The following is a 27,114-nucleotide window of genomic DNA, read 5'->3' as shown; positions in this document are numbered from 1 at the left end:
AAAACAGATAAAACCAGCCTAAGCTGGTTCTAGCTGGTCAGTTTGAGCACTTTTTTTTAGCTGGTCAGGCTGGTCTCAGCTGGTCTCCCAGCTTGACTAGTTAAAAAGTGTTTAAACCCCTCTAAATCCAGCCAACGGACCGGCCTTACCAGGCTGGGTGACCAGCTGAAACCAGCCAATCAGCTTGTTTCAATATGTTGGATTTGGTATTTCAGATATCTGAAAATGGATTTCTCATATCAATAAATTTTAAGATATTTTAAACTGCTTTCTTACATTATAGATATCAGAAATTGCCTTTAGTGAAAATCAAATTCCAGATATAAATAAATTAGCATTTTTACTAGTTGTAATTCAGTTGTTGACATCAGAAATGAATATTTGTAGCCTACTAGTATCAATGTAATTATTGATATCTTTTTAATAGTAAAAATAGATTTCGCATAGCGATATGTGAAATTGGAATTTCAAGTAGTTATAAATTAATTATAGATATCTGTAAGTGCACTTTGAACAGCAGTGAATGACACATAATTGTGAAATTCTGCTAGTAAAAAAAGCAATTACAGATATAAGGAAATATATGGCGTTTACAAGTTGACATTACATTTTAAATATCAAGAGTAATGATGTCATTTTCGATAACAAGAATTAAAGTTTTTACTAGTTCTAACATAATTACTGATATCAAGAATTTGCATTTTATCTAGGATGGCAATGAATGAGAAAATTCACATTTTGTGGACAGTATACATAGGCTATACTGTTGGGTTGGGGAGTAATGGATTACATGTAACTGGATTACATATTTAAAATACAAAATATAAGTAACTGTATTCCACTACAGTTACAATTTAAATAATTGGTATTTAGAATACAGTTACATTCAAAAAGTATTTAGATTACTGAACAGATTACTTTGCATTTTATTGTCATTTGTTTCATTTAATATTTAGTCCTTTCAGATGGAAAACATTTATACATATAAATGATGCGATCCAAAGTGCATTTGAACAGCGGTGAAACACTTTCTTATGATGTGTTACATTCATACGAGCAAACAGAGAAGTAAGTTTGAAGTAAGTTTGGAGCAGAAGATTTAGAAATAAACCTTGTGTAAATTGCCAGCTTTACGCTAAGATAAAATGCTATTTCTAGACATTTTACATGCACATGTTACCAGACACGATCATATTTTTATCAAGAAAATTCACATTAGATCATAATTTCTATTTTTCTAGTAAGATCTTTGATATTAGGGCAAAAATCATATTCTTGATAATAATTTTTGTATTGTTTTCCTGTAAAAATATCTAAAAATCTTTAAAACAAGATCAGTTTGATTAATCTTGTTTTAGAAACAACACTGCATAAGATATTTGGGTTTTTCAGAGAATGTATTTTTGAGTTTTTATAGTCAAAACAAGTGAAAAAATCTACCAGTGCTGAAGAAGTAATCCAAAGTATTTAGATTACATTACTGACCTTGAGTAATCTAACAGAATACATTACAAATTACATTTTATAGCATGTATTCTGTAATCTGTAGTGGAATACATCTCAAAAGTAACCCTCATAACCCTGACTACAGGTATAGCAATAGTTTGGTATTATTCTGTTGCAAAAAGCAAGTGTGTCTGCTGCACTGATTTAACCTTTTAAGTATTAACATTTGACATATTTAGAAAAGCCAATGTAACTAATTGCCTGAGTGAAGTATTATAAAACGTTCAGACCTTCAGAGCGTCACTTGCACATCAGAATACTGAATTCAGTGTCAACAATGACATCTAATGGTTTGTATGTGCACTGCATGATAAATACAAACGGACACCACCTTCAGTCCTGCTGAGACCTCAAATTTGTTTAATATTCTGTACTTCAGTGACCATACTGTGCTTTTGTGTGCATTTCTACAGTTTAGGATAAAATCTGTCATAGGGTGGCTTTTATCCCACAAACTGTCCTACCATAAATGAACATTACCAGAAAGCATTATATAGAGATTGTATATATGTATTATTATAGACAGGGAACATTACCACAGAAGTATGCAGACATTGAAAATGTATGATGCATTTGTGCCTACTGAAGCCAAACATGAGCACATAAATGAAATATGAGTTAACTGGCAGCCTTAAAGGTGCACTCAGTAACTTTTGTCTTTGTGTCATCTTGGACTTACACTGACATCTATAGCGGTGTGGATGCAGCATCATTTCAAATCAATAGTTTTCAGTTTCAGATGCCATTGTAGAAATTTAGTACTCACAGTCAGCCATCATTACATTAATCAGTGAGTGAAAGTGTCCAATAACAGGACGGTTACTGAGATTAAGTGAGCAGTATTCGGCTGGTCATGTGATTCTAACATGTGCGGACCCCCTCCATGTAGAGTAAAACAGCTTTTATAAGGTTACTGATATGACTGGAGTCTTCATTATAATGTGAGTGATCATGATTTTATACATATATGTCAAATTACAATTCATGTCTTTAGGAGTTCAACTTTATTAATGAGGAAAAAATACTGAGTGCACCTTTAACATGTTGTCAGAATTTTGGCGTAACACTTGCAGGCAAATTCTCAGTGTTTGTGTATTTGTATGTGGAATGCCCTTGTGGAAAAGCTGAACTGAAGTCTGTTTATCCTAAATATAGAAGGACCAATAGGGACAATCTAATAATAGAATCCTTGAAAGAACTTTGAAGACAAATCAAAGAATTGTGGGAAATGCGTTAGCATCATGGGATTATTTCCCAGCATTCTCATGTTGAGAGCCAGAGTTAATTGTGTAATATTGTTTTTAACGTCCCAAATGAAATGAAGCATGAACATTTAATGAATGCACACTTTGTGTTTGTTTGTGTGGACTGCAGCAAGTCCTGCAATAAGTTAGGGGGCCACTGGGTGATGTAGGAGAGTTTCCATGGAAGCCCATGGTCCACTTTAGTCACATGGTTTTATACTAATGAATATTCTCTCACCATCTTTCTAGGCAGAAGAGTTTGTTGGTCATATTTGGCCCATGCAATCAGCAACATGAGCTTAACAGGGACTGATCTGTCTTTAAACGAGACGGCCTTTCTGGACCAAGATGACACTCTCTGCGGTGAGTAACTGTGTTTGAAACATTAGTTTTCAAATAAAGATCTCAGAGTGTCAAACATACTTAAGTCTGCATTTGTTTTAACCCTAAGTGTGGGCCCCGTCTTGTGATTTCAAAGCATGTTTTCCGTTCAAAACATCTCAATTTCTTTTGACAGAATCTATGATATGCTGTCGTGTACCACAGAAGTCATTTTATCTTAATTATGTTCACAGTACACTAGAATTAATGTTAAAATACACAGTTTCAAAAGTAAAGCCACAACATTATACATGTTATCATGAGACTTGTGAGATAGAATCACTTTTTCTTTGCAAAATTATAGATAATCTTTCAACTCCTGTTTTTACCATGTAAAGCTGGTAAACCTGCTAACTTTATATTATATGCGCACAGTGGTGGGTGTAATCCAATTACAAAGTAATACGTTTCTGTATTCTAATGACTTTTTAGTCATTTTTAGTGGATTCGTTTTTGAGTAATTTACCCAACACAGGATGTAACTGTAAAGTACTGTTTACACGAACTCCACACACAGGAATAACATCGGTAATGCGTAACTAGAAGTCAATCCACACATTTTTGTACCCAGGACCCTTTATTGTGTTATATTTTGTATTATGATTTTAAGTAAAATAATGATTCTATTCATATTGAACAGTTACATTTCTTATTCCACACAGAAGTCAAGGTGTTTAATATCACCCTTTCATCTTTGGCTCTGTGCATTCTGACTGTAGCAGGAATCATCACCTGTATCTTGCACCACAATCACAGGAGGTAAGAAAGCAACCATGTACAGTAGTTCACAGTACTTTTTTAGGTTTAAAGTTATAAGCAATATACTGCACATATACAGACATGCCAAAACATTATGACCACTCACAGGTGAAGCGAATAGCGTTGATCATCTCCTGACAAGGTCACATGTCAAGGTCTGGGTAGATTAGATGGTAAGTGAACAATCAGTTCTCGTAGTCAACATGTTGAGTGCAGGAGTAAAGACCTGAGTGACTTTGACAAGGGCCAAATTATTATGGCCAGACGACTGGGTCAGAGCATCTCTGAAACGCCAAGGCTTGTTGGGTACTCCCGTTCAGCAGTGGTGAGTACCTAATGACAGTGGTCTGAGGAGGGACAAACCACAAACCAGCGACAGGGTATTGGGCACCCAAGGCTCATCGATGCATTAGGGCAATGAAGGCTATCCCATCTGGTCTGAACAAACAGAAGGTCTGCTGTGGCACGAGTCACAGACAATTTTAATGATGGTTACGGGAGGAATGTGTCACAACACACAGTGCATCACACCCTGCTGTGTATGGGGCTGCATAGACGCAGACTGGTCAGAGTGCCCATGATGACTCCTGTCCACTGTTGAAAGTGCCTACAATGGGCACGCAAGCATTGGAATTGGACCTTGGAGCAGTGGAAGAAGGTCTGATGAGTCCCAGTTTCTTTTACATAACGTGGACGGCCGTGTACATGTGCAACATTTAACTGGGAAAGTGATGGCACCAGGATGCACTGTTGGAAGACGACAAGCTGGTGGAGGGAGTGTGATGCTCTGGGAAATGTTCTGTTGGGAAACCCTGGGTCCGGCCATTCATGTGGAAGTCAGTTTGACATGTGCCACCTACCTAAACATCGTTGCAGACCAGGTACACCCCTTCATGGCAATGGTATTCCCTGATGGCAGTGGCCTCTTTCAGCAGGATAATGCGCCCTGCCACACTGCACACATTGTTCAGGAATGGTTTGAGGAACATGATGAAGAGTTCAAGGTGTTGCCCTGGCCTCAAAATTCCCCAGATCTCAATCCGATTGAGCATCTGTGAGATGTGCTGAACCAACAAGTCCAATCCACGGCGGCTCCACCTCACAATTTACAGGACTTGAAGGATCTGCTGCTAATGTCTTGGTGTCAGATACCACAGGACACCTTCAGGGGTCTTGAAGAGTCCATGCCTCGGTGAGTCGCCGCTGTTTTGGCGGCACACAGAGGACCAGCAGCATATTAGGCAGGTGGTCATAATGTTTTGGTTCATCAGTTCACATTTCAAAATTAAGAAAAAGTATTTGGACACATTCTACTTTTCAAACATTAGTGGGACATGTCCATAGTTAATGTGATGGCCTACTCCTGTGGTTACTCTGCTAGGACACCTGTGTGAACTTGAGAGGAACAGACTTCATACAATCACTAAAATTACCTTGGTTAAATGTAATTGCAAATTGAAAGAGACAGGTGAAGTTAGTTTGGAGAAAAGGTCTAGCATCATTCGTTTGCAGATGGCACTATGTTTGATAATTTGTTCCAAAAGCAACTTGCTTCCACATGACTCGCATCAGCGTTGCCAAATACACTGAAGTCTAAGGAGTGAAATTGCATCGAATTGTGTTCCCTGTCAGAATCTGTTTCCCCCTAGCCCCAATAGGGTATGGGGTTATGGTTATGGTTATGGTATGGTAGGGAAGGGTTAGGCTTAGGTTTGTTCATGGGGGAATGCATTCTGACAGCGGAGAATGTTACTGTCAGATCCTGTACCCCCACCATACAGATCTGCTGGAGGGAAACAGATCCTGATGGGGAAACAGAGTTCGACACAACACCGGCGTCACATTGAGTTGTTCAAACAATTTCAACGTTGACGCTGTTGCCGCTGACCATTTGAAAAATCTGCCAATGATCACCAGGCAATTCCGATGAGGGATCATTACGTGAGCAGTGTCAGTGCTAAACAGCAGTGCGTTTCATCTGGGGGTGGCGTTGAGTGATGCATTGACTATGGAAGTATATTAGTGACAATAGTGACAAGTATTTTTAATTACTTTGTTGTCTCTTGGCATTTCAGAGGCATACGAATACGTCCACAGCGTGAAGGTAGGGTTTTGTGAATTTCAAAAACGTCCCGCTCTGTTTCCTGTTGTTATGCCATCCCCTGAATACTTTAAAATACTCATATGAACTTTTATCATCTCTATAACCTGTAAATCCACTTCACTAGCTAATTACACTTTGACACCAACACCATATACAGGATATGGACAGTCAAAATTTTCAAGATGGCTGCGCACTTGTTTCCCTGGCACATAAGGCGAATATTACTCTTTACAAATTCAGAAAAAAAAATTAAGTGGTTCGGTTGGAAATTAAACCATGCACATCTGGGCATGGCTTAACTACATTGCTCAGTAGTGAGGTGATATCTTGGCTAATTTTTAAATCAAGTAGCTTTTCAGCAGTGAAGCTAGATTTTTGATTAGATAAAAGACGTCATTATTATACTTCCATATTTGACGCCTGCAACGCGAGTGATGTTTAAGCCCCTTTAATGTAATGAAATTCATATTTTAAGTGCTGCAAGTGTCCAAATACATTTTGGGGCTACTGTGAGCCAGGCAGTTTTTCTTACAGGGTTGCAATCTTAAGCGAATCCACACAGGCATACATATTTATAGACAAAGTTTTTGTTAAATTCATGAAGCCCATTCTTTTCCATAAAAAAATGAAAAGCAGTTTTTCAGCTTTCTTCAAAAGATCCTTTGTAGATCCTAAATTGTCCAGTGCTAGCCATCAAATTATCTGTTTTTCTTGTGTCACAGGAAGCCTAAGCGGGCACGTGTTTATGAGAGTGGAGTGGCCTGTGAGGTAGTCGAGGAGCCGGTGGGTGTTACTTGTGTGAGGAAAACCCATGGCTTCCATAACACGCTCGCCCTATTCAGCAGTCAAGAGGGGCCGAAGGACAACTCACGGATCTATTACATCTACAGCAACCCACTACCTGTGGGACATGAGGAGGACAACACCCCCCCTCACACACTGTCTACACACACTCTAATCACACTGCAGGACTATGCCAACGACCCCAAGAGTGGCATCACCCTGGACCCGTCCATTTTTTATATGCAGCTCTAGAGTTTCCTGGAAAGTTTCCGTGTTCCACGGAAGAAAGAAAATCATATGGGGATTAAATTATGACAGAATTGTCATTTTTGGGTGAACTATATTCTTTTAGGTGTGTGGATGTCCGCAAAACTCTTTATTTTTTTTTTTACACAGTTTAATTACATCATAAAACAGCTGTTGAGAGCGTCCTTTACAAAAGAAGAAGAAGAACGTAAAAGATGTCCACTAGAAAAGCAGATAGAAAGCAAGACGGAGAAATCACTGGAGATCATTATGATGGTGACTGGCTGAAACAACAAGTCAGTAAACGACAGTTTCAGATAATCGGCTGAGTTTCCCTGATCAGCCAATCAAGACCGTCCTTCCTGCCCTGTCGCTTTAGCTCCGCCCCAACTGTTTCCCAACATTTCCTGTGGTAGTCATTCACCCAATCACGCTGCAGGATGAAAAATATGTATTATTATACCAATATGTTATTCTTTAGTTTGAAGGAAATGTGTATATATCACAAATAGAACTATTCGGTCATGACGTCAATGTTTAGGCCAAATCTCTGGAATTTCTAATGTGCTTGGCGGTTTTCTAAAATAAGTTAAATAAGGTACTAAATAAGGTGTCATTAACATTACTTGATGAGACAGCTGTTTTGTTCTACAACATAAATTACACAGCCATACCTTATGAAATCTTTTAAAACCATGTGATACCTTTTAAAACAAGTTGCTACACAAGGACTACAACCACCATGAGAATGTGAGTTTGTGTGCTTAACATATCTGACAACTGTTGGGGTCCTTCTTTTGAAACTAGGGCTGTCAATTGCTTTTTAATCGAATTATATGATATGCCCATTAATTAATCGCTTATAAATATTGGTTGAAAATAGCCCCCAAATTCAGTAACAAATTTTGATTCAAAAACAATCAAAAATAATTCGATATAAATTTGGAGGTTATTTTCAAACAATATAAGTGATTAATTCAATTAATTAATAGGCATATCATATAATTTGATTACAAATTTGAAGCTACTGACACTTCCAAAATAAGTACCCCAATGGTCTTGCCTGGCCTTTGCTATTTTTGCTGGTTTATACACATATGAGTCAAACAGAACGCTTCTGGAGCATCTCACTATTGTTGCGTCACGTTTGACTGTTTTAGCCATAAATGATGCATTTTAAGGAAGCTGTGTCAAGTAAAATGTAGTTTGAAACTTGTTTCAAGACCCCTGCATTCTACAGAGCTACATCCCGCTGTCTTTTGAACAGCTGTCGGTTTGATGTCTGTACAGCGGCGCATCTTCTGTACTGCTGGAGTTGCGCTGACTGCCCCCTGTTGACTGCTACTCACAAAAACATGAAGTTGGTGCTTTAAGCTTGAATTGCTCAGTTGGTAGGTACATTTCTTGTTAGAGCTATTACATTTGGTCAGGGGGCATGATTAATTGTGTTAATTTTCAAATGCGTAATTGTACCTAAAATGAACTGCATTGAATTACCAAGTTAAATTGACAGCCATAGTAGCCATTTGCATTTTTTTTAAAGCCTTTTTTGAGGTGTAACTGGTGGTAAAAAAACAAAATGTGAAAGTCTCTTCAAGTAATGTTAACCAAAGACTTTATTTTACTCGTAAATCAAAAACCTCTATTCAAAAAAACCACTGGGAATTCCAGAAGGAATACAAACTGAGCAGAACTATTATCATGAGATAGTAGCTCAACTTATTTTGTACATTTTTTAAGTAGCTGTTATTGTGAAATATGTTTGTACTGTAAATAAACACTTGTAATAAACATGAACATGTTGGAGAGATTCTGTACATGGTTTAAGGGATAGTTCCCCCCAAAATGAGAATTCTCTCATCATTTATTCACCCTCATGCCATCCCAGATGTGTATGACTTTCTTTCTTCTGCAGAACACAAATTAAGATTTTTAGAAGAATATTTCAGCTCTGTAGGTCCATACAATGCAAGTGAATGGTGACCAGAACTTTGAAGCTCCAAAAATCACATAAATTTGTGTTCTGCAGAAGAAAGAAAGTCATACACATCTGGGATGACATGAGGGTGAGTAAATGATGAGAGAATTTTCATTTCTGAGTGAACTATCCCTTTAAATGTATCTATCAGTGTGCACTGACCTCTTTCTGTGTAAGCAGATCTGTCATGATCATCTTCTGCTGAATGGGGATGAGGGTAAGAGGTTCAAATGTCAGACTGCCTCTGTTCCTGTAGTTATACTGAAAGAAATGAGGCGAAGAGCCAAAATCTTAAATTTTAGGTTTAAAGTTCCAGCAAGTAATTGTCAATGTTTCGCAGGCTAATGTGGCGGTGTACTGTTGGACTCTACACTGAAATCTATCATAAGGATACAGAATCACACAAAATGATTTTAAACAAATTTGTCTAAAATGAAGTGCTTTTCATTTCTTAAGGTGTAAAGCTTTAAGTGGAAAAATGACTTATGCCTAGAAGATACATTTACTAAAAGGTGCAAAAAGTACAACAGATTGTAGTGTGGTTTGATGCAGTTACTTTGGTTTTTGCGGGAACGACCAGGACGACGTTTTCTATCCGAATGCCAAAGGATCCATCCTCATAGTATCCAGGCTCTAGTGAAAAAAAAAAGCATGCACATGACTCAAATGTACCTCAAATATATTGTACCAACTGTACACTATTACAACATATTAGAGTTGTTATACAACAATGTCACCTACTGCAGTAAGATGAAAAAGCATTACGAAGATACTTTGAAGGGAAAAAGTCGAATAAAAACACTTTCAGCTGCTTCATTTAAACTGAGACGAACAGGGTCAGATTTAAAGAGTGTGTAAATGTATCTATGTGTGTTTCCGTACCATCGCTGACAATCATTCCAGCCTCCAGTGGTTCGTCTGCAAATGTTTTGTAGCTGATGCCACACGGTCCCTCATGCACGTTAAGAAAGCATCCGACACCGTGACCAGTACCGTGAAGATAGTCCAACCCAGAATCCCAGAGAGCCGCACGTGCAAACGAGTCCAGCAGGTGACCTGTACACACAACAAACATTGAGACCATCTGTTTCACATAACCTTTCTCTACACAGCACTTCAGAGCAACAATATGCAGGTTTGGGGACAATTTGTCACATTGAAAGAAAAAAAAACTCCAACTTAATGGGAGAAATGTTTTACCTAGTGTAGAGTTGCCATTAAAAGTGCACCCAGTATATAAAATGTGGTCTCCTTAAGAAATAAATTGCGAATTTGACATATATGTATAAAATCATGATCACTCACATTATAATGAAGACTCCAGTCATATCAGTAACCTTATAAAAGCTGTTTTATTCTACATGGAGGGGGTCCGCACATGTTAGAATCACATGATCAGCCGAATACTGCTCGCTTTATCTCAGTAACCGTCCTGTTATTGGACACTTTCACTCATTGATTAATGTAGTCATGGCTGACTGTGAGTAGTGAATTGCTACAATGTATTGGTAAAATACTGAAATACTGAAAACTATTGTGTTTGAATGATGATGCATCCACACCACTAGGTGTCAGTGCAAGCCCAAAACAACATGCATAAAAAAATGACTTGAGTACACTTTAAGATGTTGTTGTGGCTGTTATTTCTTGTTATTAAGGACATACCTTTGGTTCCATTGGGAAACACTGCAGCACTGACAGCGATGTGTCCCTTAAGGACATACGTAAAGCATTCCTGTTTAGATCAAAATGAGGGAGGACAGAACCATAAGCATAATGGGTGGGACAACACTTTTCAGACTGCAAAGTGTCAATTTACAGACAGTGAAGAATAAAACTAGATTTCTAGGTTTCTGAATGGGAGAGTTTGATCCTTAATCAAATGAAGCAGTTGTTTTAATGAAACTGTTGTTCTTCATCATAGGCCAAATTAAAGACTACTTACCTTTTCATAGTCGGAAGGAGTCCCAAAGTGCACTGTACGGGTCACATCTGTGGTGCCATCTCTGGATATCAAAGATAAAGAACAAAACTATAATAAATTACACTAAGTAGTGCAGCAATGTGTCTGTGAAGATTGTTAACGTGTTATAAATGTACTCTAATGTTCAATGTGATTTCTTTGGTTAGCTGATGTTTTTCAGCACTAAATGTGCTGCAGTGTTTGTGTGCTTACGTGTACTGAGCCCCAGAGTCGATCAGATAAACTTCATTAAGAGTAAGAGTCCTGTTGGTTTCTGGGAGAGGCCTATCAGACAGGACAGAAAGAGAGTTAGATAAAAAGACAGACAAATAACCAGACAGAACCATAATGAAAAGTATAAGGAAACAGTTTGGCAGAAAAGTAGTTGCCATTATGACAACATTATGTGATGTCAACAATTCAGTCAAGAATATCATTTAAAGGGGTCATGACATGAGGAATTAAATTTGACTTGATCTTTTGACATACACCGATCAGCCACAACATTAAAACCACCTGCCTAATATTGTGTATTTCTCCCTCGTGCCGCCAAAACAGTGCCAACCCGCATCTCAGTATAGCATTCTGAGATTATATTCGTCTCACCACAATTGTACAGAGTGGTTATCTGAGTTACCGTAGACTTTGTCAGTTCAAACCAGTCTGGTCATTCTCTGTTGACCTCTCTCAACAACAAGACATTTCAGTCCACAGAACTGCCACTCACTGGATGTTTTTTGTTTTTGGCACCATTTTGAGTAAATTCTAGAAACTGTTGTGTGTGAAAATCCCAGAAATACTCAAACCAGCCCGTCTGGCACCAACAATCATGCCACGCTCCAAATCACTGAGATCACATTTTTCCCCATTCTGATGGTTGATGTGAACATTAACTGAAGCTCCTGACCCGTATATGCATGATTTTATGCACTGCACTGCTGCCACACGATTGGCTGATTAGATAATCACATGGATGATTGTTGGTGCCAGACGGGCTGGTTTGAGTATTTCTGGGATTTTCACACACAACAGTCTCTAGAATTTACTCAGAATGGTGCCAAAAAGTTGAAACCAAGCTGCAAAATGACTCATTCTCTGCTTCCTCCACATTGTGATGTCACACTATGGTAGACATTTGAATCTGACCGCAACAACAACACATCAACATCTACTTAACCTTTAATCACTTCCATAGCCCGCTCACTAGACATGACAGAGAGAGAGCATGTCAGTCAAGAGCAGAGAGCCAATCAGAACAGTGGGCGTTTACTGTCACGTCTTAAAGGAGAAGCAGCACCAAAACAGTGTGTTTCTGACAGTCAGAATGAGGGTGGAAAATGATCATGTTTTCAAATATATAACTGTTTTTTCTGCAAAAAAAACTTTACTTATATTATAAACAGGACTGGGGAGTAACGGATTACATGTAACTGGATTACATATTTAAAATACAGAATATTAGTAACTGTATTCCACTACAGTTACAGTTTAAATCATTGGTAATTAGAATACAGTTACATTCAAAAAGTATTTTGATTACTGAAGAGATTACTTTGCATTTTATTGTCATTTGTTTCATTTAATATTTAGTCCTTTCAGATGGAAAACATTTATACATATAAATGATGCGATCCAAAGTGCATTTGAACAGCGGTGAAACACTTTCTTATGATGTGTTACATTCATACGAGCAGACAGAGAAGTACGTTTGAAGTAAGTTTGGAGCAGAAGAAATACAAATAAACCTTGTGTAAACTGTTAGCTTTACGCTAAGATAAAATGCTATTTTTAGCCATTTTACATGCACATGTTACCAGACACGATCATATTTTTATCAAGAAAATTCACATTAGATCATAATTTCTATTTTTCTAGTAAGACCTTTGATATTAGGGTGAAAATCATGTTCTTGATAATAATTCTTGTATTGTTTTCCTGTAAAAATATCTAAAAATCTTTAAAACAAGATCAATTTGATTAATCTTGTTTTAGAAACAACACTGCATAAGATATTTGGGTTTTTCAGAGAATGTATTTTTGAGTTTTTATAGTCAAAACAAGTGAAAAAATCTACCAGTGCTGAAGAAGTAATCCAAAGTATTTAGATTACATTACTGACCTTGAGTAATCTAACAGAATACATTACAAATTACATTTTACAGCATGTACTCTGTAATCTGTAGTGGAATACATGTCAAAAGTAACCCTCATAACCCTGATTATAAATTAACCTTGAGGGGAAAAAATTAATAATAAAAAAAAGCATGTCATGACTCATGAATTTTACCTGTAATGTATGATGGCCCCATTTGGTCCCACACTAGAGATGGTTGGAAAACTCAGCCCAACAAAGTCTTTCTGTTGACTAGAAAGGAAAAAGGAAAGATTTTCAATTTAAAGTAGATCTTCTTTCTGTCTGACTGTCTGTGTTTCCACATATCACCAGCAGATGGTGCAACAATGTGCTGCAAGAGAATAAAAAAGCAAGCGTACCAAAAAACACAAATGATAAATTACTGTTTAAAATACTAACATTTTGTAGGTCATTTGCAGAAGATATGACTCACCTTCTTAATTCTTCCGCTTTATCTGCCACTGATATCTCAGTGACCGTGTCTTTGGGAATCTATAAAATGACAAATATAAGTTCTTCTATTTTGATTTCGATTGTTTCGTTCAAACAAGAATTGTCCTCGGAAATTAAACTTCCTGAATCACAGGCAGTTGAATATATTTCTCAAAAAATCAGAAGCAGAGGTAAAACTGCAATGATTTCTATGTACCTCTTTCTCCAACCAGGCAAACAGTTCACAGAGAGCCACAGCATCTTTGATCTGTAAGACAGTGTGCTGATAAATAAAGCAAAAAAGTATTTAAAGTTGATGATGTGCTGGGTCCAGTGTTGACTTACATGTGCCATCTTCATGCCCTGGATCTCTGTGGGGTTCTTGACGGCTTTAGCCAGACATAAGGGTGTGTATGGGATTGCAGATCTGTGGGCCTGGACAATGAAAATATACTTGAACGAATATGTATTCAAGTGCAGCTTACAATATAAAAAGAGAAACCACTTTTTACATAAAAGTAACATTTTGGAGAACAGCAGAACTATCCATAAAAGACACGAAACGGCATTTGCAACACATTTAATGTCCGTAATGCAACAGATTTCTGAGTAAAACAGAATATAAAGCAGAACATAATGTAGAGCGAATCTTCATTTTAACCAAAAGTAGGCTATGATATTATTGGTTGATATTACTGTTCCCCGCCCACATGATCTTAGTTACATCATCGCCAAAGAAAACGTGTTTTGTAGGCAGAGAAAGACATTGCATTTTCTGCACGAATATACAAATATTTATAATAATTAAATCACATAAATAAGCGTGTATTACAAAAGTAAATCGGGTTCATTTTGATTTCATGTTTCTTTGAGTGCTTTTGGGTCAGTCTGAATTCAGTCTGCATCTTGACTCACCTTGGGTATGACTTGTGTAAGCGCACAGCTGGCCTTGTCACAGATCCACATCTTCTCTTTGGGTGCGAGCGCTGAACAAACCGCCTGGAGCTCCGTGTGCACAGACTCGTATGGAAAACACTGTATGGTCAGCTCTGGCTTCCTCGGACTGTCCAGTTCCAAATGCTCCCGAACAGCGGGGTCCGACAAACGCTTACTGTCCACAAACAGTCTACAAACGCAGGAATAAAAGGAAAACTATGAGCACGGCTGGCCATTTAACATCTGGTAAAATGTGCTGTATAGATTAAAGATTCATGAATACTGTTTTACTTTATGTTGCTCATGCCGATGATAGCGTAGGCGAAAAACACAGGGTTGTACTCGATATCTGAACCACGCAGGTTAAAAAGCCCTAGAGAGAGAGAGAAAGAGAGAGATTTTATGTTTTATATATTTTATATATATATATATATCAATATTTTACTATTATAACAACTTCTATTGCTATTATTGATTTGTTATTATTTTGATTGAAGGCAAACCGATATATCGGTTTTACCGATTAATTGGTGCCGATAATTGCTTTTTAGAAGTATCGGTTATCGGCAAAAATATAGACCCATAGTTGCTGATAGTTTTTTACATTTATTCATGATTAACAATCACGTGAGGATTTGCTGCATCTAAATCTTTCATCATTGACAATATTCATATTTTTATCCTCACTTCAATGCATATTTTGTTATTTTGATAAGATAATCAAGTATTTAAATTGAAGGCATGCAAAGACAAATGCGACTATAGAAATGTGCCCCATCAGCACGTGCATTGTGTTATTCCTCATTAAACCTCATCTGCTGAATAATTGGTGATAAAAAGCTTATTATGGTAAATATTTACATATTGAGCATTATAATATTTTTAAAATAAGAGTCCCTTGTGTGTTTTGGGCTTGTTTATTGTTAAAAGTCCCACGTTATGCACCAAATCTCAATTTAAATTATTGCATTTATGGTTGAACAATAAACTGCATCTGGGATTTTATTTCTTTTGGACAAGAGTAGCCCGTTATGTCTGTGCCAAATGTAAGCTTAATTATCGGTATCAGCAAAATCCACTATTGGTCAACCTCTAATTAATATTTATGACATGATACTGTATTTATGCAAATTTGCTTGGTGAGCTAAATGATCGTAAATTTATTTTCAACTTTTTTCGTTTTCGTTTTTTTTTAAGTGGCCACTCCAAATATTGCTAAACAAGTGTTCACACCCACACACACAGGGTACATCCCTAAATCATTTAATGTCAATAATTAGCAACACACAAGCTAATCTGTACAAGAGCTCTTTAACTGGGGTTAATGAGACCGTGGAGAGGGAACAAGTGCTGGGTCGTGATCTGACCACTGTGATGTATGCCGATACGTACATGCAATCTCATCGAGGGCGGTGACCACAAACCAGGAAATCTTCCTTTCTGCCATTTTTCCTCTCAAAGACAGAATTTTATCTTGCCAAGTAAGACCTAGACAGAAAACAGTATGCTGGTTATTCGACATATCTCTGTGAACAAATGTGCACTAGTAGACAGTCTGTTTTATCAGTAAATAATGCAAGATACCTTCACAAATAACCACAGCTGTTGTTGTTTTCTATTAAACTTCTATTTGGTTACTCTTTATTATTATCTTAAAGGGTCTACTGTTAATATCAGTTCAGATGTGCTGACCGGTGTATTTGAGCCCCAGGGTGATAAGTTTGGTACTGGGTCTGGGTGGCCGATCCTCCCATATGGCATCAATCAGGTTGTCCTGCACCGCAACCAAAGAGTGACCCGCACTGCTCAGAGCCTTGGACATGTTCTTCCACTGATCTGAAACACACACACTTTTTTGTCATTTATATAGTTAACAACAGACTAGTATGAATTTCAATATTTTACTATCTATTTATTTATTTTGTTTATATATTATACAGGGCTGTCAAATCAATTAAAACGTTTAGTCGCGATTAATCGCACAATTTTTCGTTGTTAAATTGTCAACAAATTCATTTAAAAGAAAATGAAGAAATAGGCTTATTTGTATTTATTAGGTTCAGCAATTTGTATGTATGTGTTTCTCTTTATCTCACTCGCACAAAAAAACAAATGAAACATGCAAAACAGAATGAAACTGTTTTAATAAATACATGCTACATAACTGTGTTTAACCCTTTAAGCTCTGAAGGTGTTTATAAAGATTTCCGGTTTACCCAAAATTAAAGGCTTATAACTCGGAGGGTCAAGTGTTTAGTGTCATTGTAAATAAAAATGTTTTAATGCTATAGATAATGAGTCATTCTGAGATTCTCAGCCTAAGCAACTGCTGAAAAATCACAAAACAAATTGAGCCAAAAATTTACTTTTTTTCTTATTTTTCTTATTTATCATTATATATCTCAGGGTGTAAATAAGGTGACTCCGAAAAACTGCTTTTGTTTTGTTCCCAATCATGTCAACTGTATCTGAGATTGTATGTTGATATGGCAAAGCAATCAAAAGTTAGAGCATTACAAAAATAATTTATCAGAGTGTCCAAAAGCCTCTCCAAACAAATAAAAAAAAAGAAAATTGTACATAAGAACTAATTACACATGCAAACACAACAATGACTAAAGGTTTTTATAGCATGGAGACATGATTGTTTTTTGTTTTTTTTCTCCCAATTTGGAATGCCCAATTCCCACTACTTAGTAGGTCCTCGTGGTGGTGCGGTTACTCACCTCAATCCGGGTGGTAGAGGACAAGTCTCAGTAGCCTCCGCTTCTGAGACCGTCAATCCGTGCATTTTATCACGTGACTCGTTGTGCATGACACCGCGGAGACTCACAGCATGTGGAGGCTCATGCTACTCTCCACGATCCACACACAACTTACCACACGCCCCATTGAGAGCGAGAACCACTAATCACGACCACGAGGAGGTTACCCCATGTGACTCTACCCTCCCTAGCAACCGGGCCAATTTGGTTGCTCAGGAGACCTGGCTGCAGTCACTCAGCACACCCTGGATTCAAACTCACGACTCCAGGGGTGATAGTCAGCGTCAATACTCACTGAGATACCCAGGCCCCGGAGACATGATTTTAGTAATGAGATTTCACATAATGAGTGCCTTTTGACTCAATGAGTCTGCATCATTGAGTTTGTGTTATTTTGACTTGGCACCATCTCCTGGTGGCCATACACCGATCAGCCACAACATTAAAACCACCTGCCTAATATCGTGTAGGTCCTCCTCGTGCCACCAAAACAGCTCTGACCCGTCGAGGTATGGACTCTATAAGACTCCTGAAGGTGTCCTGTGGTATCTGGCACCAAGACATTAGCAGCAGATCCTTTAATTCCTTTAATTCCTGTAAGTTGTGAGGTGGGGCCTCCATGGATCGGACTTGTTGGTCCAGCACATCCCACAGATGCCCAATCGGATTGAGATCTGGGGAATTTGGAGGCCAGGGCAACACCTTGAACTCTTCATCATGTTCCTCAAACCATTCCTAAACAATGTGTGCAGTGTGGCAGGGCGCATTATCCTGCTGAAAGAGGTCACTGCCATCAGGGAATACCATTGCCATGAAGGGGTGTACGTGGTCTGCAACAATCTTTAGGTAGGTGATACGTGTCAAACTAACATCCACATGAATGCCACGACCCAAGGTTTCCAGCAGAACATTGCCCAGAGCATCACACTGCCTTCACCGGCCTGACTTCTTCCCTTAGTGCATCCTGCTGCCATCTCTTCCCCAGGTAAACAATGCACACACACCCAGCCGTCCACATGATCTAAAAGAAAACGTGATTCATCAGACCAGGCCACCTTATTCCATTGCTCCATGGTCCAGTTCTGACGCTCATTGTAGGCGCTTTCGGTGATGGACAGGGGTCAGCATGGGCACTCTGACCGGTCTGCAGCTACACAGCCCCATATGCAGCGAGCTGTAATGCACTGTGTGTTCTGACACCATTCTATCATGGCCAGCATTACAGTTTTTCAGCAATTTGTGCTACAGTAGCTCTTCTGTAGGATCGGTCCAGACGAGCAAGCCTTCGCTCCCCACACGCATCAATGAGCGCCCATGACGCTGTTGCCGGTTCACCGTTTGTCCTTCCTTGGACCACTTTTGGTAGGTTTTAACCACTGCATACCGGGAACACCCCACAAGACCTGCTGTTTTGGAGATGCTCTGACCCAGTCGTTTAGCCATCACAATTTGGCTGTTGTCAAAGTCGCTCAGATCCTTACGCTTGCCCATTTTTCCTGCTTTCAACACATGAAATTTAAGAACTGACTAATCAGGGGACCTGGGTAGCACAGCGAGTATTTACGCTGACTATCACCCCTGGAGTCACGAATTTGAATCCAGGGTGTGCTGAGTGACTCCAGCCAGGTCTCCTGAGCAACCAAATTGACCCGGTTGCTAGGGAGGGTAGAGTCACATGGGGTAACCTCCTCGTGGTCGTGATTAGTGGTTCTCGCTCTCAATGGGGTGTGTGGTAAGTTGTGTGTGGATCGTGGAGAGTAGCATGAGCCTCCACATGCTGTGAGTCTCCACGGTGTCATGCACAACGAGTCACGTGATAAGATGCACGGATTGACGGTCTCAGAAGCGGAGGCAACTGAGACTTGTCCTCCACAACCCGGATTGAGGTGAGTAACCGCGCCACCACGAGGACCTACTAAGTAGTGGGAATTGGGCTTTCCAAAACTTGCTGCCTAATATATCCCACCACTTGACAGGTACCACTGTAACGAGATAATAAATGTCATTCACTTCACCTGTCAGTGGTTTTAATGTTGTGGCTGATCAGTGTATGTAACATTGTGCTTCGTGTGTATTATCTAATGATCTATGCATCCGATTACCATGTGTGTGAGCTCGTTTGAATGATAATCACCTCCTCAAAGTAATGGTATGTGATATTTTATGTTCTGTTTATTTTTCTTGAAGTTATGAGCGAAAAAACAGCATATAAGCAACACCAACATATTTGTCAATGACATATACTTAACTATTACTCACTATATTTTTGTCTGCAAGTAAAACAAACAGGCAGGTTGTATTATACACTTTGAGAGATTTCCAATGACATACAGTTGTGCTCAAAAGTTTGCATACCCTTGGAGAATTGGTAATCTATGTACCATTTTTAAAGAAAACATGAGTGAGCAGGCAAAACACATTTCTTTTATTTCTTATGAGATTCATATTCAACTGTAGGTTATAACAGAATGGCACAATCATAAAACAAAACATGGCAACAAAGAACAATGAAATTACCCGTTCAAAAGTCTGCATACCCTTAGTTCTTAATACTGTGTATTGCCCCCTTTAGCATCAATGACAGCGTGCAGTCTTTTGTAATAGTTGTCTATGAGGCCCCAAATTCTTGCAGGTGGTATAGCTGCCCATTCGCCTTGGCAAAATACCTCCAGGTCATGCAAAGTCTTTGGTCGTCTTGCATGAACCGCACGTTTGAGATCTCCCCAGTGTGGCTCGATGATATTAAGGTCAGGAGACTGTGATGGCCACTCCAGAACCTTCACCTTTTTCTGCTGTAACCACTGGATGGTCAACTTGGCCTTGTACTTAGGGTCATTGTCATGCTGGAAAGTCCAAGAGCGTCCCATGCGCAGCTTTCATGCAGAAGAATGCAAATTGTCTGCCAGTATTTTCTGATAACATGCAGCATTCATCTTGCCATCAATTTTCACAAGATTCCCCGTGCCTTTAGAGCTCACACACCCCCAAAACATCAGTGAGCCACCACCATGCTTCACAGTGGGGATGGTATTCTTTTCACTATAGGCCTTGTTGACCCCTCTCCAAACATAGTGCTTATGGTTGTGACCATAAAGCTCTATTTTGGTCTCGTCACTCCAAATTACAGTGTGCCAGAAGCTGTGAGGCGTGTCAAGGTGTTGTCGGGCATATTGTAACCGGGCTTTTTTGTGACATTGGTGCAGTAAAGGCTTCTTTCTGGCAACTCGACCATGCAGCTCATTTTTGTTCAAGTATCGTCGTATTGTGCTCCTTGAAACAACCACACCGTCTTTTTCCAGAGCAGCCTGTATTTCTCCTGAGGTTACCTGTGGGGTTTTCTTTGTATCTTGAACAATTCTTCTGGCAGTTGTGGCTGAAATCTTTCTTGGTCTACCTGACCTTGGCTTGGTATCAAGAGATCCCTGAATTTTACACTTCTTAATAAGTGATTGAACAGTACTGACAGGCATTTTCAAGGCCACAGGTGTGGGAAATTAACCTTTAATTGTCATTTAAACCTGTGTGTGTCACCTTGTGTGTCTGTAACAAGGCCAAACATTCAAGGGTGTGTAAACTTTTGATCAGGGCCATTTGGGTGATTTCTGTTATCATTATGATTTAAAAAGGAGCCAAACAACTATGTGATGATAAATGGCTTCATATGATCACTATCCTTAAATAAAAGACAGTGTTTTTGCATGATCAGTTATATTTTCAAAATCAATGCCAACATTTCACAATTTCTGCCAGGGTGTGCAAACTTTTGAGCACAACTGTATGACACTGATTTAATCAGTTTGATGTTTTTGCAGATTACAATAATATGTACAGTGCAATTTTGTTTAATAAATTATCAAAACAAAACACTTTTGATTTGTCTGCAGATTTCAAAGCACTTGTTCAGTTTTGGTCATAATGCCTGCAAGCGTTGGAAAGTAGAGCTTCTAAGCTTTCAAACAAAACCTATTTTGTGTTGGTCAAGACTGTATTTGTTAATATTTTGATGATTATTTTTTTCTCACGGCCCATCCGAGCTTAAAGGGTTAAAAAATGAACAAGATTACAAGTTTTTAATTAACCAAATGTGTTAACGCATTGATTTTGACAGCCCTAATAGTATATCATTATTATTATTATTTTCAGCAGCTTTATTGTTAAATTCCTGACCTGCAGCGATGATCCAAGGATCAACTCCCACTTTAGAGTTTTCTGGGAGAACGCTAATGAGCCAGTCTTCCTGGGATGGTGTTTCCTTAAGTCCTGAAAATGGACAATACAAGATGTCATAATAGATGTCAAATTTAACAAGATACACAGTGCTGCAGTTTATACTAAAGTAATGATGCATATGCAAAGTCTATATCAAGCCCAACGAGAGGATCAGGAATGAGGTTTAATGTGAAATTAAACTTGAGATTCAAAAGAACATTTTGTAAAATTATGAAAATCAGCAACTTGGCCAGAGGGTTTTTGTCTTGAAGTGCTCTTACTTTTATAAAACAGCAAACATGATGACCTGGCAACCATATGTCATAAAATTACGTTTAAATTAACTGCACCCATTTTCATCAGAGTCCAGTTATTGTCCATCTGTTGGCTGGCCTGCAGGAAGTACCTCCCATCTGTCCATAAAGCTGCATGCTGCTCTGTGACAATAGCAGTACCTAAAACATCAAACACACACACACATGTGGTCTGTCACTATATTCTAGAACATAAATCATTACTACACATGCAAATGTATTTTCACCGATATTCACACTTTTCTACTTAATCGGGTATTGTTTTTAATATCTGGCCTAATGAAAAATAAATTGTGGGTCTCTAAAAATATGATGTTTTTAGTAGATTTTCAATCTGGGATGATAATATATGTATTAAATATGTAGGTTGTGATCTAGCCTATTTAATATATTTAAGGAAACCATTATAAAATATCCCATTTTTGTGTCTAGACGAAAATCGGCACACACCTGCAGAGCCATTGAATCCACAGATGAATTCACGCCTGCAGTCACAGGGTGCATTATATTCACTCTGCAGGATGGACAGATGAGTAGAATAGGTAAATGAGAAAAAGAGATAAAAGTGAAGAGTGAGATCAGCTCTGTTAGCAATCAGTCCTAATTACTGCTAATTTAACCACACATCAGAATAAGGGTGCCTTGGATGTCACACAGATCCATGTAATCAGAGGTCATTTTATAATCAAGAAAAGAACTGGGGGTGGGGGGGGGTTGTCCCATCACTCTCATAATAGAAATTAAATGACACAACAAGGTTTTGCACATGCACACACATCTATAATTACACTGTACAGGCTGAAATAAAATTATGTAACATTGTACAATGGTGTTCATATTGTTAAGTGTAAGAGAAGTCTATCTGCAAGCTTCCCAAGAATGTTTGTTGAGCACAGGTTACACATATTTGTAAAGCACAGCCTGTGTATATATGTATATATATATATATATATATATATATATATATATATATACAAATAGACTATATATTTTCAAAGCACAAGCCGTGTGTTCATAAAGAATAGGCTGTACATATAATATAATGTATATTTATAATATTGGCTAGATGTTTTCAGAGAACAGGCTATACGTTTATAAAGCACAGGCCGTATGCTTATTAGGCACAGTCCGTAAGTATATAAAGTACAGGATGTATGTTTATAAAGCACATTTTGTATATTTATACATCACAGACTGTATGTTTGTAATGCACAGGGTGTGTGTTTATAAAGCACAGGCTGTATGTTTATAAATCATAGGCAGTATGTTTATACATTACAGACAGTATGTTCATAAAGCACAGGACATTTGTTTATACATCACATGCTGTATGTTTATAAAGCACAGGATATATGTTTATACAACACAGGCTGTATGTTTATAAAGCACATGCTGTATGTTTATAAAGCACAGGATATATGTTTATACAACACAGGCTGTGTGTTTATAAAGCACAGGCTGTATGTTTATAAAGCACAGGCTGTATGTTTATAAAGCACAGGCTGTATGTTTATAAAGCACATGTTGTATGTTTATACAACACCGGCTGTGTGTTTATAAAGCACAGGCTGTGTGTTTATAAAGCACAGGCTGTATGTTTATAAAGCACAGGCTGTATGTTTATAAAGCACAGGATATATGTTTATAAAGCACAGGCTGTGTGTTTATAAAGCACAGGCTGTATGTTTATAAAGCACAGGCTGTATGTTTATGCATCACAGACAGTATGTTCATAAAGCACAGGATGCATGTTTAGAAATCACAGGCAGAATTTTTATAAAGCACAGGCTGTATGTTTATAAAGCACAGGCTGTATGTTAATAAAGCACAGGCTGTATGTTTATAAAGCACAGGCTGTATGTTTATGCATCACAGACAGTATGTTCATAAAGCACAGGATGCATGTTTAGAAATCACAGGCAGAATTTTTATAAAGCACAGGCTGTATGTTTATAAAGCACATGATACATGTTTATAAAGCATAAGATGTAAGTTTATACATCACAGTCTGTGCTTATAAAACACAGGATGTATGTTTATACATCACAGACTGTCTACATACAACCTAGTATTGTGTGTTTACACATCACTTGCTATATGTTTATAAATCACAGGCTGGCTGTTAATAAAGCACAGGTTGTTTGTTTATTAAGTAAGGCTGTATGTCAATAAAGAGCAGGTCGCATGTTCGTGGAGCATTGATCATATGTGTACAGAACAGAGGTTGTATGTTTGCAGATCACAGATTGCATGTTTACAGAGCACAGGTTTCTTTTTTTGCAAAGTTGGATTGCAAAGGTTTAAGTGTATACAGATGTTACCTGATGTGCATCTCCTGATGGGATGATGTAAGCCTGAATGGGCTCTGTGACGTACTTGCTGTTCCTCATGGCCTGCCGGAGCTGCCTGAGCAACTCCACCGTGATCTTTGGGGACATAGCAGCGTCTTTCAAGAGAGACAGAAAAAAGCATCTAGTGTACTGTCAATGGCTCACATTAGTACACAATACACATTATTATTTAGTACACTGTGTAATTCACAGCAATTAGCCGTTAGACTCGTCACCCATCTATAGTATGCCTGAAAAATAAGTGCCACTGAGTGTACACTGAGAAGCTCAAGACATACCCTTACATAAATAGTGCAATCTGCAGATATACCAATATGTTATCCAAAGGACAGACAATTTAAACGTGTAATTCTACTATTCAGAACCTTTCAATTTCAGATCTTCATTATTCTATTAGAAATTCAGTCGACTGCTCCCTCGATGTGTTTAAAATTATAAATTAACATTTTGTCGAATATGTTAAAAGGATTGTGTAAAAATATGACTTTTATTATTATAAAGGAAACCCACTACAGTAAGCTACTATTACCACTTCTTTCTGGCTGTGCATTTAAGTGAGAAAATATCACAAAGACTTTTTTGAATTACCTGTAGCCATTTTCTCTCCCTGAACCTGAGATCTCACTGTTAACGTAGAGCTCAAAGTTGGACAGATATGAGATTGTTAACCTTTATCCATCCCATGTTTAAAGATTTACTATCTAGACAATATTACTTTATGACAGCCTCTTTCTACAGTATAATGGTTTTGGTAAAACTTGTGATCACACATTACCTTCATGTAAATTAAAGAGTTTTATTGATTTTTTATTTAGTTATTTATTTTTTGCATTGAAAAGACCAACAATAGATCTTCTCTAACATGTACCATAATACCTATATTGACAGTTTCTGCCAAAGTACCATAGCTTTAAAACAACAACAACATGGTATTAACTATCATTGGTATCAAAAAAAAAAATAAATACAATAAATAAACAACCACAAATATTCAGAAACACTCTGGCTGTGTCTCATTTGGAAGGATGCGTCCTCCGGAGGTCGCGTTTGTCAGCCGTATACGTCTTCAAGGCTGTCTTTTTCTTATTTTTTATCTATTGTTAATGCCTTTCATGTATATGCACTTACATTTATACAATTGTTAACCTTTTTTGCATTCCCAATAAAATAATTAAATAAATAAAAAATTACAAATGCATCTTTCCAAACGAGAGACAGCCTCTGTTTACACTCCCATATTATAATATTTATTTATTTTTTACAATAGTAGCAATAACTGCAGTAACTATGGCAGTTTGGCAGAAAATATGATGGTCATTGCGAATATTTGTAATATTTGAGTTCCAGGAAACAATTTTTGTTGTATATTTTATAAATATTCTTTAATGTTTTTAATTCACAGAATTAATATTATAGTTAATTATATAATTAATAATAATAATTATATAAGTTATAAATCGATTTATTTTAACTTGAAAATAAGAAAATATATTATTCCTTCATTCAGAAATGAACCGTTGTTGTCAAACGTCCCAGCACCGAAAGGCGCCTATAACACCAGCCAATCACGTCAAAGAAATTATCATATCGAAATCTGATTGGTTAAACGGGCTGCACAGAGCAACAAAATAAACAATGCATCCCTAAACAGTCAATTAACCAGCGATTAATTGGGACAGAAGATCTACAACATATAACATATAATAGCATATTATGTATCAATAAGCGTATATAAGTATAAAAACTATACCCAAACAAGGTTGTAGGTGTGGCAGTCCCCCGTTACAGTTCATTCAAATAAGATGCTTTTCAATACAAAAGTAATGTTAATCTGCAATAATACTAGGCTTTATAAGAGACGTTTATATGCACAGATAACATGATCTCTTACCTATCGAAGAAGAGAGAGTGTATTATCCGTCTCGCGCTGATGATAGACAGCAAAACACGCGCGTGTTATGCAAGCAACAACAATAACATTTGTCTTGGCCTCGCGCTGCACAATCCACTCCTATTTTCCGAGCATGGAGCACATATAGTGAAAGACTAACGTCAAACAACTCACCTGTTATCTTAAAGAAGCGAGTCTTGAAATGTAAACTACTGGTAAAACTGTTGTTCCTTGTGTTTAGTGTGCAAAGGAGGCTGCCATTACACTGATGACATCACGGTCACGTGGCAGACTGTCTCTTCCAGTCACATGGCGCGAATGGGACTCTCCTTCTTCTAGTCAATAAGCTCATGTTGTGAAGACAGGACTCTACAAGACATGTATTTGTTATAGGTACAGGCCTAATGCAAACTTAGATAATTAATATAACTTCAATATTTCACCCTGACATATACAAGCCCCCATAAAATAGCACAAATGTGAATTTAAAGGGATAGTTCAATTAAAAATGAAATGAACGCACCATCTTTGTTCCCTTGCCATTATGATCACACTAAGCATTTCAAAGAACAATTACATTTGCCCAAAAAAGTTTATTTTTGGGTATGGAAACGAGAAATGACAGTACATCTCTACCTGAACAGTTTGCATTAGCCGTTTGAAGATCAAAAAATATAACATATTTCCAAAAAAATGCATTTTAATAGGTGCCATTACTACCCATTTCCTTTTATTTTTATATGCATTGCTTTATCAAGTACTACTTGGGCTTATTCAACTTTTTCTCCAAATGTGACAAATGTCATTACCATCACAAGTCATTACTATTAAACACAATAGTGAAAATCCACCCCATCACACATTAAACCAAAATCCAGTTAGTGGTTGATCAAGGCCTGATCAAGACCTCTTTCCATGTGATAAATGTTTTAATAGATGAAAGTCAGTAATACATCAGTAATAGATCAGTAATAGATCAGTAATAGATGAAAAAGTTTCCAAGTTTCGTTGGAAGAAGTCAAAAGTGCCCCTGATGGAACAAACACCAATAAATATACTATAAATGGCATTTATATATTAATGTATGGAGTATGTGTACTTATATAATAATTCAATAT

The 27,114-nt window shown here is 37.7% G+C and overlaps 1 protein-coding gene across 2 annotated transcripts; it reads right to left on the bottom strand.

Moving 5' to 3' along the window:
* Positions 1-968: 968 nt before the first annotated feature.
* On the bottom strand, positions 969-26,294 carry xpnpep1 (X-prolyl aminopeptidase (aminopeptidase P) 1, soluble). Of its 2 annotated transcripts, XM_051693890.1 has the most exons (21): positions 26,171-26,294; positions 25,997-26,032; positions 24,076-24,200; positions 22,205-22,268; positions 21,791-21,895; positions 21,399-21,491; positions 16,159-16,302; positions 15,859-15,954; positions 14,758-14,839; positions 14,446-14,656; positions 13,876-13,965; positions 13,748-13,798; positions 13,532-13,590; positions 13,252-13,329; positions 11,178-11,249; positions 10,947-11,007; positions 10,667-10,736; positions 9,884-10,057; positions 9,558-9,634; positions 9,164-9,262; positions 970-7,456 (listed from the first exon to the last, which is right to left on the bottom strand). In XM_051693890.1, exons 3-21 carry the CDS (start codon positions 24,190-24,192, stop codon positions 7,337-7,339), a joined length of 1,863 nt encoding a protein of 620 aa, XP_051549850.1. In that variant the 5' UTR covers positions 24,193-24,200; positions 25,997-26,032; positions 26,171-26,294; the 3' UTR covers positions 970-7,336. The 2 variants fall into 2 exon arrangements, with proteins under 2 accessions (XP_051549851.1, XP_051549850.1); XM_051693891.1 differs by lacking the exon at positions 25,997-26,032 and having other exon boundaries at positions 969-7,456; positions 26,171-26,188.
* Positions 26,295-27,114: the final 820 nt, after the last annotated feature.

The sequence above is a fragment of the Myxocyprinus asiaticus genome, chromosome 49 (assembly GCF_019703515.2).
Source record: "Myxocyprinus asiaticus isolate MX2 ecotype Aquarium Trade chromosome 49, UBuf_Myxa_2, whole genome shotgun sequence".
NCBI lineage: Eukaryota > Metazoa > Chordata > Actinopteri > Cypriniformes > Catostomidae > Myxocyprinus > Myxocyprinus asiaticus.
Note: the sequence above shows the minus strand (reverse complement) of the source record. Positions and strands in the feature narration are given on the sequence as shown.